Source organism: Salvia miltiorrhiza, unplaced genomic scaffold, assembly GCF_028751815.1.
Source record: "Salvia miltiorrhiza cultivar Shanhuang (shh) unplaced genomic scaffold, IMPLAD_Smil_shh original_scaffold_305, whole genome shotgun sequence".
NCBI lineage: Eukaryota > Viridiplantae > Streptophyta > Magnoliopsida > Lamiales > Lamiaceae > Salvia > Salvia miltiorrhiza.
Window position 1 is genome coordinate 84,985 of NW_026651524.1, and position 12,981 is coordinate 97,965.

The window sequence follows — 12,981 nt, forward strand, 5'->3', positions numbered from 1 at the left end:
TTACATATACTTACATATACTTGCTCAATAACATATAAATACAACATGCATGAAAAGTGAAATTCTAACTTTTTTTGATAAAAGACTTGATTTTATAAATCAATTGGCATTTGGCATTATGGGATACAATCTACAAAAGCCACAAGGGCCAATCCTTACATTGCACCGAGATAAAATGAGAGTTTTTTGCTACTTTAAAAGTGAGTACTATTTTACGATAGATAAGTAATTGGATGATAAGAAAAGTCTTAATTAAGACGAAACAGATCAATCAGTTAATTATCAAAGTAACATGATTAAGATTTAAGATGAGAGGTTTTGACTTGAGACTGATTAATCGTCGACTTTAATTGGTACCAAATCTCTAAGAAAATGAAGTTTAAGATACAATCAATATTTTGCCAGTTAGGTTTTAGAATTAATAAAACTCATTGCCTATTTAAAAACAGTACGTTGATGTAAACAAGTGACAATACTTTTTTCTTTATTTTCGTTTTGAGGGGAACAGGTCACAATACTTATATTAATGCTATTTAGATTTGCGTGTATTAATTAACTCAAATAATTTTTTTGTAACATGTTTTAGCCTTTTAGGTTGAGCTGCTTTGAACTCATCTTGAGTGACAATTATAGGTACTTTTAAAAAAAAATCTTTCATTTTGTGATTATGTTCATACAAGTAACTTTTTTTACGTGCCCGTTGTGGAATCTAGGGCAAAATCAATTTGAATTTACTAATAATAACAAAAATAAGAAACTACTAATCTTGCCAAAGTGTGACCCCTGATTCAGTCACAAGTTTAGATTTTATAACATTGTATAAGCTACTTAGACTCAGCTACCAAGTCTTTGGAAAAGGGTTGAACAATCTCGCAAAAAATCTTTGAAAGTTCAAAAACTGTTTTTTAAATCTTGGAATAAATAGAATTGTAGTTGGTCTTGTTCAAGGACAATAATATGCTATTAGTACTTGTTCATAGGCGAGGTGGGATCGGAGCAAAATTTAATCAGCAATAGAAATAAAGAAAATCTGTTCAAAGATATGGGCACTGTTAGAGTAAAATTTGTATTCTATTGTTCACCTACCCACCGTGGGCAAGCATAACGTGCCCATCACTGATGTGGCAATTTTAATTAGGAAAGATAACTAATAAATCTTACTCTAATTAAAATTATCTTACTATAATTACAATTGCCACATTAGTGGTGGGCACGTTATGCTTGCCCACGGTGGGTAGGTGATCGGTTCTGTGTATTCATTGTGTAGACTAGTGATAGTATCCGCATATGTTCTTCTTAAAGTTAGAACAATATTTGGTCAGTATCTTCGAATGTTCTAAGTAGCAGTTGAGACATTTAGAGCCTTCATACTTGCAATTTTTAACAGATATCTTTAAGGTATCTTGTATGATTATTTTGGATATACATGGCCACGATTTTACAGATTTAATAAGGTCTTATTGGAGCATAATTACAGATAGATCAAGATCATCCAAGCAGAGTTCTCATCAAGCTAGAACTCTAGTTTTCATCTACGACTAGGAAAGAATTAACTAGGGCAACAAGGGAAGATAGGAGGCTTGATATCTATATAAAGAGGTCATATTTCGTTCAAGATGGCTGGGGGATTTTCGTTCATAACAGCTCTCGCAATGTAGTCGAGAATTCTTGTTCCTGCTAGGTGTCCCCCGGACTTGTACAGTCTGTAGTACTTTCACTGATACATTACATTTATTTCCTAACAGAAGAGTGTTTGTGAGTTATACACTTAAGCGTATGTTAACTCTTATTTATTGTTGGTTCTTGTTTCTTAAGGGATTAGGTGTGCCTAGAAAGTTAGTCGTTATCTAGCTTTCAATTATTCACCGTTGATGAGGTTTTGGGAAGATGTAGAGGCTAAGTAAGACGGGTGTCTTATTGTGTAAGTCATTTGTACATCTTAACTTAATATAGTGGATAATTTTTCCTGAGCGAGAAACCTCAGACGTAGGTTGTTTAACCGAACTGGGTTAGCATTCTCTGTGTTTCATCTTTCGTACTTACATTCGTTGTTACAACACATATCACCACATGTTTTATGGATTAGTCATTCTTTCAGGCACTAATTAAAGTGCTTTGTTTTTAATCTTTATTATAAAGGGGATAATTTTTCGCCCGTGCAATCCAAATATTTTACAAATAGAAATGTTCAATGTTGTTAAAAAATTAAAAAATTAAGTTTTAATGAAGATTTCTACAATAAAACATCGGACATATCTTAATAATTAACCACTGTATTAAGAAATACTAGTACGCCCATCCGTGCGATGCACGGCGAAATCGAAATTAATTGATATTTTAAATAAATAAATATAAATATTAAATAGAATTAAAATATAAATAAATATAAAATATGATTTTAAAATAAAATATCAATTACTCAATAAAATTTTAAATTTAAAAAAGTAATTTTCAATTATATATAAAGTGTAATGATAATTATAATTGTTAAATAATTTTAAATTATTTAATAATGAAAATTAATATACACATTATTATTATAGAATGTTCCACATAATAATAAATAAATAAATATTTTTATACACAGACATAAATAAAAAAGTTGTAAAATTTTAACAAAAATAAAGAAAATAAAATGTTTAAAAATTTTAATAACTTATTCGTTGAAATTCATTTTTGATGATTTTTATACCATATTAATAATCTTGTTACGAATATAAACTTAAGATGCATATTGAATATTTCTTTATATATTAAATTTTACGATATTTAGAAAATAATTAAAATTAAAAAAATGGTGAAAAAATTGATGGAAAAAGAGAGAGAAAAAATGAAAGGAGAAAACTCTTCTTTTATATACTCCCTCCGTCCACGAAATGAGTACCCGTATTTCCTTTTTCGTCCGTCCACGAAATGAGTACCCATTTCCTTTCCTTTTTTAGCAAGTGTACCCCACATAATTAATACCCTTAATAGTGCTCTTTATTTATCATAGTTACCATTGTAGGTCCCACCTTAATTACAATTACTTAATCGACCTCAACTACAAAAATTAATCAACTACTCCTAATTACAACTAAGTTAAAATCCATTTCAGCCCTATTTAGTTTTGTCCGCTGAATTATGATACTCACCCAAATTCGAGTTCCTCTTTTTGAAGAACACAAACCCTAGCCGTCTCAAATCCAAGTCCTTCGATACAGAGACCTTCCTCAGATCTACTCTCTTCCATGGACAATTTCGGTGTTGGTGGCGTCGCCGGTGATGGGATTCGAATTCCAGTCGAATCTAACACGGTGGTGCCCCAAACTCCGACTTTCGTCCTTAATGGCTTCGCCGACGATGGGACTCGACTTCAGCCAATCGAATCTGACACGGTGGTGCTCGTTCGTCCTTGGTTACTTTGTCGATGATGGGATTCGAGTTCAGGCAGTCGAATCTGAGACGGTGGTGCCCGAAACTCCGAGTTTCGTTCTTGATGGCTTCGCCGATGATGGGATTCGAGTTCAGGCAGTCGAATCTGAGACGGTGGTGCCCGAAACTCCGAGTTTCATTCTTGATGGCTTCGCCGATGATGGGATTCGAGTTCAGGCAGTCGAATCTGAGACGGTGGTGCCCGAAACTCCGAGTTTCGTTCTTGGCCCGATGATGGGATTCGAGTTCAGGCAGTCGAATCTGAGACGGTGGTGCTCGAAACTCCGAGTTTCGTTCTTGATGGCTTCGCCGGTGATGGGATTCGAGTTCCAATCGAATCTGCCAGTGTGGAGCCTGAAACTCCACCATCTTTACTTGATGGTTGGGCCGTTGACTGGTCCTATGACAGAAAAATACGGTACCTTAATAAATCATCTACACCATTTGCATGCTTATCATCTTGCAGTGATTGTATGGCTCTGAAAAATCCAAGATCGTTCACATTTGAGTCGGGAGAATTGGGTGGTTGGCATACCAGTTTCATACTGAATCCATCTTCATTTGCAGCTGCTTTGAAATCCTCATCATTAGGATCAATATGAGGTTTTGCATTATCTTGTTGAATGATGATGTGTTTGCTTGCACAGGGAGGCCATTTAGCTTTAATGGCAGGTATAATCTGGAGTTTAAATTGAATAAACTAAGTGATGACATAAATCTTGTCTGATAGTAGTTCATAAACAGAAAATTACTACCTGTTTGATGATACAGTCCTTTATGACTGACTTTGTGATAGCTTGAATTGGTTTGGTCTCCAATGTGCCCTTTAATCTGTTCTTGGAATTTCTTTTTGCTGGCTCCTTTGTAGTGAATGGAAATATTCCAATTTTTCCATCGAATATGAGCTCCCCATCACTTGAATATAGTGGTCTGGTAACAGCGCACATGAACATCACTTTAGTGATGAATCTTTTCGACTTACATGATCTGTAGGGATCTTCTTCATCTGGAAGAAGATAGTACCTATCTGAGCACTTTGTGATATAAAACCATTTTTCGTCTATGTGAATTGTGTTGTGCATTCCTGTAAAATCCAGCTTTCCATTTGATATATCTGGACTCAAATGACTCAAACTCCAACGTAGCCTTGCAAGCTTGTTCACCTCATTAAGTGTTGGCTTTATTGCACTTGTGTGTGCCCTTATCTGCCTTTCCTTTATCCAGTTGCCAACTTGGCTTTTGCTAACACTAAGATGTACTGCCATCTTTCTTATTGTAAACCTTTGAAGCACAGAAAGGTTTCTAACTTTTTCTACATCAAGTTTCATTCTATCCTTGTGTTGATTACCTTGTTTTCTTGGCAGCAATATGACAGGGTTTCCAGAGACTAGTTGCTGCTCTGCAATTTTCCAGATCTTGTAGATTGATTTTCGGGTGATACCAAAAGATGTAGAAGCCTCTTTTTGAGCTCCATGATTCAGCTTTCCGTTGCAGCTTTTTTGAAGGAGAAATTGAGCGACTTTATTACGCTCTAGTGTTGATAAATTTCCCTTTCTCTGTTCAGCCATTGTAGCTTCTCTTGCATTTATGTTCTTTAAAGTGAGAGAAGCTTAGAATGCAGACTGCATTTATGCCTTTAAATGATTGTATTTATGGTGTGTTAAATGAGGGAAATTTTGAATTAGTTGAAAAATTCCCTCCACTATTTTGGTCATGTCTGTAAGGTGAATCAGTTTAAGTGATGTTAATTTTAGTTATCCGTGCCTTCAATTTAATTCCAATCAAATTTAGATTTTGATCCACGTCAGATTGGTTTGATTCGAGTTGTCCTTTCAGTTTCTTTACTTAAATGCTTTATTTAATTAAATTTAAGTTCTTTATTTAATTAAACATTAAAGATACCATTAAAAGTGGGACCCTTATTCCACTAACACCACATTCAATACATTTCTTAAAACCCGTGCCGTCCACAAATGGGTACTCATTTCGTGGACGGAGGGAGTATTATATAGATATAGACTAGACAATTATCTTCTTTACAAACATGGTACATCAAAAATATTTTATTAATAATAAATTTATTTTTCTTGATAAAAAGTTGTTAAAAATATTTTCTTTGTTTGTAAAATTATTAAAATTATTCGCTATTTTCTCGTTTACATTTTTATAAAGGGAAGAAGATATTGTATTATTATTGATTAATTAAGATCTTCACTTACAATATCGATCAACCACAAAGGAAAATTACCAGTCAACATGTAGATTGCGTATGAATTATGATGCACAACAGGCTTATCAAGGCTATGAGCTGCGCGATTCGCAAACTCCAACCAACATGTACTCTTGAGCAAGCTGCAAAATTTCTCGAAATTCTATTTTTCTTATAAGATATGAAACCATAATACAATTACAGATCACTCGTATTTTTTTAGAACAAACGGTGGTGAGAGTTTATTTTAGGGTTATTAGCGTGTAAATACACGAACTTTTAGCATTTTTTTGTTTTTCCCATGAACTTTATTTTTTAAATTTAAATACACAAACTTAGTATTTTTTTTATTTTTCCATGACGAACAATTTCGATCAAATTAAAATTGATTTGACGTCTATATGGCCTATTATTATTTAAGTGGCATGTACATGTCAACATTTTAATTTCTATAAAAAAAAAATTGACAAAAGATGAAAGAAAATTAAAAGAGGAACCATTCCACACCCACTGCGTAAAACAACAAAAACCCTTAAAAAGAAATAAAGCCATAGAATTCATCCATTCTCTGCGTAAACAACACAAATTCTTTATAAAAAAAAAGTAAACTCATTATTCTATCAATTTTCGCTGACATTTTCTACTAATCTCTGTCCACTACAAAAAAGCGCCGATTTACCGGCAGGATTTACCGGCGGCAGCCTCGCCGCCGGCGATTACCGGCGGCGGAGCTGCCGACCCGTAGTTTTTGAATATATGGCGTTGATACCGGCGGCAACGTCACCGCCGGTGATCACCGGCGGCATAGCGGCCGGTAAATATTCAGGCCGCCGGGAATTTGTTTTTTTAATTTTTTTTACTATTTAACAAATAGCGGCGGCATCTACCGCCGGTGATTAGCGGCGGTAAGATTGCCGCTGGTAAAAAGAGTGCGGGTCGGGCTTCAGCGGCGGTAATGGGCTGCCGCTAATTTTAAAGCCCAAAATCATTGCCCTAACCCTCTCTCCTCCAGAACAGATCCCCCCCTCGCCCCCCTCGCGCCTCCCCCCTGCCCCCCCCCCCCCTGCCCTGCTGCTGCCGCCGCCTGTCGCCGTCGCTGTCGCCAGTCGCCGCCGTCGCCTCCGTCAAGGTAAGCCCCTTCTTTCCTTCTCTCTCTCTGTCTCTCTCTCTCTCTCTCACCCTCTCATCCTCTCTTCATCTTTCTCCTCCTAATTGCAGGCCAATCCTGCCGTCTCACCGCTCCTGCCACCGCACGGTTCCGCCGTCGACTCCTACGGTACACTTTCGTTTTTAATAGACTTTTATTTATTTGTTTGATTAAAATTAACATAATTCTAATTACTTTATAGGATGTTTAAAGTATGATTAATTGAAATTAATTTGGTAATTAGATTAATTTTGAATTGATTTAACTATAATTACTTTATTGGATGTTTAAAGTATGATTAATTGAAATTAATTTGGTAATTAGATTAATTATGAATTGATTTAACTATAGTTACTTTATAGGATGTTTAAAGTATGATTAATTGAAATTAATTTGTTAATTAGATTAATTGAAATTAATTTGTTAATTAGATTAATTTTAAATTGATTTTCTGTTTTGGATGAAATGATATGTTATTATATATTGTGGGATAGATTTAATCAATTTCTTAAGGATCTTCTCCCTTTGGGATAGAAATTGATTATTTCTTAAGGATCTTCTCCCAACAAATGATTGTGTTTGCTTTTATTACCTTATTTTTTTATTGTTTTATATGTTATTTTATTATTGTTTCGACATTGGGGGCCGGGTAGACCTAGTATAGGTTTAGTAAATTAGGACCACTATGGTCACTATAGTTGCTGGTAGAGTCGAGCACTTGGTAGTTAGGATAGTGGGGTTATCCTGTCGAAATTTTCTTAGATTCAAGTAATTTATTGTATTTGATTTATTTTTATTTTCAATTAGAATTTGCAAGAATGAGTGATAATCGATCGTGGATGTACGCGAGATACAATGATCGTGCTGCATTTGAAACGAGACTTGAGAGTTTCCTCGAGTTTGCTATAAATCAAACAGCGTATACAGATGGAATTGGTAACATTAGGTGCCCGTGTAGGAAGTGTAAGAATAAAGTATTTGCATCTGTACCTACAGTCAGAGAACATGTTACTAGGCGTGGATTTGTCCACAATTACACGAACTGGTGTTATCAAGGGGAAGCATGACGATGACCCAGAAGACGACGACCAACCGTTGACATCTGATGACGACGCCAGTAATGATGATGACAGTAGTTGAGGTTATTTGGCAATGTATTTGTTTATGCTTGTTATTCATGTGTGATTAGAAACTTCCTGCAATTTACATACTGTCTATACTTATCTTAATCAATTTCTGTGACATGAGTGTTATTTTGATCACTGTATACAGGTTGTGTCTATACTTATTTGAATCAATTTGAAATAGGTACCATGTCTCATCGTAGAGGATTGTTGGGGTTTGGTAGTCGGTCTTCTGGGCCTGAGGCACAGTCCTCCTCAGGCTCTGGGCCGTATATTTCCGCTACTCCAGAGTCTGGTTCCCCTCCACAGAGCGCTGCTACATCTGGGTCTAGAAGGCCTAAAGGCAAATCAGTGGCGCAGATTAGGGCCGAGTGTATTAGGCGCGACGGGAGGATCCTCTTTCAGAGGAATACTGTTGGGTAAGTATTTTTATTTAAATCATTATTTGTCTATATCAAGAAATTCTTTAAATTATTTTGATATATTGGTACAGTAAGTTGATCGAGCCCCCGGGGATCTCCACCTACTGCACGAACTCGTTTAAGAGGATTCCGAACCCAGGCGGGTACACGTGGAAGTTAACTCCGCCAACGGTGCAGGAGTTGTATTTTGAGGAATTCAAGGTAAATGAATTTCTACTATATATAAATTTAACATTATATATTGTTAAAATGTTATATTAATTTCACCAATATATTCAACAGAAAGAGTTTACTTGGAACCCTGATGATGAGGCTGATGTGAAAAACATGTGGTTAGAAAAGGCCCGCAAAAGGTACAGTGACAACATGAGCGAGTATAAGAGACAGCTCAAGCAGAAGACCGAGGCAGGGGAGATCATGGAGACACCGCTGGGCATGTCCGACACCTTTTGGACGGGACTCAAGGCATACTGGGATCAAGATGAGGTTAAGGCCGTTTCTAGGCGCGCACGTGAGAACCGATACTCTGAGCCCGATGGAGTTGGTACAGGGATCAGTCGGCACGTTGGAGGGTCTCAGTCGAGTCGTATTCTGCAGCAGAGTCTGGTTAGTAATTATCGATTAAGTATTTATCTAATAAATATAAATATTAATATATATATATATATATATATATATATATATATATATAGAGGTGGGCTAAAATAAAAACAGATTTTTTTGTATAAAATAAAAATGGATCTCACCCTTTCATTTTCCTAGATCATATGGCTTGATTTCATCCTAGATATAAGCCTTAAAACTAACGCCTATTAGATGAGAGGATTATTTTGTCATTTTAAGTTATCATAATCAGTTACCATATATTCATTATTTTCTTCCTTATCAAAACATATCCTTACATCATCAAAAAGATTAGAATGTATCTTTGCAAATTAATTCCTAACCTACACGTAAAATACCTACTTATTTTTGAGATTATCTTTTCCATACACGCAAATTACAGAACACTTTTGAATCCAGAAATCAATTCGTAATTTTTCAGCTTCGCATGGAGTTGTCTAGTATGTTAATCTCCTCAATTCTCTCTTCTAACTATCCATGTCTACTTATTTGCTTTCCAGATTAATTCGACAACATCACATAGAATTGAATACAAAAACTTGCTTCTGTAATAAGTGTTTGGATTCATTCAAATAATTAGTTCATCATTATTTTACTTGGGGAGAAAGAACGTTCAATTAGTAACATGTAATATGGGATAGATATATAATATTTCTCGTGAACAAAAATACTACGAATCAACAAAGTCTGGATTCATACACAGTAAACTGCATGAATTATGTTTTGATATTGTACAAATCAAAAATACATTGCATGAATCAATCGTTGATACAACACGAATCAAATGTATGAATTCCGAATCATGTAAAATAATTCATGCAATGAACTATGTGATTCATGCTTTTGTTGCTCGTTCATCTGTTCCACAGCTTTCACCAACACAGAAGGAGTGGTCCTTGTGAACAATGTCGGATAATCCTCATACAGTCTGACAACCCATTCTTTGTAGTTCACCATCCATTCCTTGCGTTTCTCATACCTAGTCTTTTTGACGACAACAACAGGAGACCTACCATTCTCTATCGAATCATCTGACGTCTCCTGCTCAGAATTCTCCACAACATCTATTTTCTTCCTCTTATTCAAGACCCCTAAATCATAAGGAAGGCCAATTCAAAATTCCAGCAATGCTATTATACATTAATCTTTGCAAATTAAAATTATGTGTTTACATACCTTGTAACATACTTTCCATCATAGCACGCTTCATATCCTTTAGGAATTCATCATTTCTATGATTTGTCTGTGCTGCAGCAAGACGAACAATTGTATTTCTTACTACGCTTAAAAATATAAAAATTAATACATGATATTTTGATTGAAACCTTCTTTCCTTCTATTTTCATCGGCATCATCGTTTCTCTTGCCAATGGTTATACATTTTCCCGTATTATGTGCAATATACGCTACAATTCACATGAAATTTCATAACGTTAGATAATGATATTGTTATTTACCACATATGAATTCATAGAATTAATATAAAAGATGCATGCTATACATTATTTTGGTTCATACAATATTATAACTGATTCACACATACATTTTGGGTCATACGGAAACCAATTGATTCATACATATAAATCATCTTATGCGGCCACGATTCATACGACAATACAGAATGAATCATACTCGCACAACGTGGTTCATACGATTCATGCTATAGGTACTGTGGTTCATATAATTTCTGGGTTACAATTTCTGCCCTAATTTGAAAGAGTCCAGAAATTACACCGATGAAGTGAGACAAGACAATGAGAATGGGCAAACAATAAAATTAACCCTACTCTATTGGGTTCATTCCATTTTGTCTAATTTTTTAATTAATTTTGATTGGAAGAGAGAAATCTTTTTAGGTGCCGCCTTCTCTCCTATTAAATGATTTAAAGATCTGCTTCCTTTTCTATTCATCATGAATCTCGGCGTCCGTTTCAATTAAAGAATTGAAGATATACAACCAAAATTAAAATGACCAATTAGCCCATTTTCGATGCATATGCGTGAATTAGCAGCAGTTTAGATTAGAATTGAATATTACAACAATATTAAATCCACACCGTTAGATTAGATAATCCAAGGGTTATGATCCATTCCTATTTTAAACACTTAAGGGTGTTTTCACCCTAGCCCAACCCTATATATATATCGTCCAAAATATATTTTAGTGTCATTACTTTCACTCTTTTTTTTTCTAATCCATATTTCATCTCTTGCGGCTGCATGCAACATATCTTGAAATGGTAAATGTAATGTGTTACATTGTTCTTACGATGTTATGTGCATAATGATTATTGTCTCATGTACTCACATATTTTGTGTTGCATGAATTATATTTATGAGTTCCATTGTGTGTGTATGTAAATTTGCACATCGATTTCTATTTGACTGTTTATCGTGTAATAATTATTTTTTTTTTTACTTTGATAATACTTAGTTATAAAAACATTATTAATATATTATTAGGACTTGACGGCAATAAAGTCTTAATAATAATTGGAAGCCATGCCCAGACGTATGTGTAAGAAAACCAATAAGGTTGTGCACATAATGGTAGTTGCCTATTGTGTTATCGCATATGGTTATATAGTTGCACGAACATAATTTTAGAATTGCACACGATGTATATTAATGTTGCATATGATGTATATTGGATACTATGTATATTAGAGTTGCGTTTATTATATTATATGGTTGCACGGATTTAATTTTGTAATTACATGAGTATTATAATTTTGTAATTACATGAGTACTTTTTATAATATATTGAAGTTGAACACGACGTGCATTGAAGTTACATACGCGGCATATTAGATACTACGTATATATATTGGAGTTGCAGTTGTTATATTATATGCATGGTTGCACGGATATAATTTTGTAATTATAAAAATCTTATGATATAATATGTAATGCTTCTTTTTATAAATATGTTATTTGTATGAATAATAATTTAAACTTGTATAACTTCTAGTTCTTTGTTGCATTGTAATTAAATGTGAGTTGCACATCAATATTTTTGTATAGGTTCATATGAAATGATTTGCGGTTGCTATTTTTCGTGAGATGTGAGACTAATGAATACGTTATTATATATGTTGAATAACGATATATAAAAATTAGTAAAATTTTCGTTCCCTCCAAAATTCGAACCAAGATAAATTCCCTCCAAACAAATATCAGTCATAGAATACATTAAGTCAACACCTACAAATTAATATTTAAAATCTCATCATATATAAGGAATCTCGTTGGAACCATTCCCTATATATATATATATATATGGTTAGGATCAATGGAGAATTCTCTTTTGTTCGTTCTGAATAAGTCAATAACTTTACCGAATAAATCAAGAGACCGTATGAATAGACATATATTCATAAAACACGCCACGTTCGGGATTTGAACCCCATGTGAAATGTCTGTTCAGTAAAATTATTGCCATATTCAGTCAAATTATTGACCTATTCAGACCGTCTTTCTCTTTCTCTCTACATTTAGCATTCTCTATTGATCTCTTCCCTATATATATATATATATATATATATATATATATATAACAAAAAATAAATAAAAATTGCTCATGTAAATGAGATATAGTTTTGCAGCAACTCTTTATATTGGCAATGTAGCCATAAGATGAATTTAAGTCGATGTTTGGTTGGGTGTTTTTGGAAGTTGGAAATGGATTCAATTAATTGAATCAATTACTTGTTTGATTTAGGCAATGAGTTAATCGTGAGATAATTAGGGTGCCCGCACAATTCATCGTGAACTTCTTGCAGTGCAATTTTGTTCAAATCATCGTTCCATGGAAACCATCTATCCTCATCATAGGCCTTCCTAAGTTGTTGCAAGATAATTGATTCTATGATTGTTGACCATGGCTCTCTGTAGTAGAGTTTGTCTAGTGGGGAAGGAGTTGTAGTCATTGTTGGGAGATATTTGGTGCTTCAAAATAATAAATGCTCTCCGACTATTTATCAAATTCATGTCATGCATTATTGTACTAGATTTACTATAGTAAATGTGACTACACATTCG

The 12,981-nt window shown here is 34.3% G+C and overlaps 2 protein-coding genes and 1 long non-coding RNA gene across 3 annotated transcripts in view; 1 reads left to right on the plus strand and 2 right to left on the minus strand.

The window, feature by feature from the left end:
- Window positions 1–4,148: 4,148 nt before the first annotated feature.
- Window positions 4,149–4,982, minus strand: LOC131003999 (uncharacterized). The gene has a single exon (XM_057930571.1). The coding sequence runs from the start codon at window positions 4,980–4,982 to the stop codon at window positions 4,149–4,151; it is 834 nt and encodes a 277-aa protein (XP_057786554.1).
- Window positions 4,983–6,707: 1,725 nt separating this feature from the next.
- On the plus strand, window positions 6,708–8,211 carry LOC131004019 (uncharacterized). The gene is made up of 3 exons (XR_009094882.1): window positions 6,708–6,752; window positions 6,842–6,899; window positions 8,079–8,211. It is a non-coding gene; the product is annotated as an uncharacterized LOC131004019 (long non-coding RNA).
- A 1,509-nt stretch (window positions 8,212–9,720) lies between these two features.
- LOC131004001 (uncharacterized) overlaps window positions 9,721–12,981 on the minus strand; it is a 40,417-nt gene continuing 37,156 nt past the window's right edge. Inside the window, exons 3-4 of the mRNA XM_057930572.1 lie at window positions 10,117–10,188; window positions 9,721–10,031 (exon numbers count right to left, since the gene is read on the minus strand). Coding sequence (XP_057786555.1) covers window positions 9,721–10,031; window positions 10,117–10,188 — 383 coding nt within the window. The remainder of the gene's footprint in view (window positions 10,032–10,116; window positions 10,189–12,981) is intronic.

Coding starts and splice junctions, on each gene's coding strand:
- LOC131003999 (XM_057930571.1), bottom strand. CDS start 4,982: ATGGCTGAACAGAGAAAGGGAAATTTATCAACACTAGAGCGTAATAAA.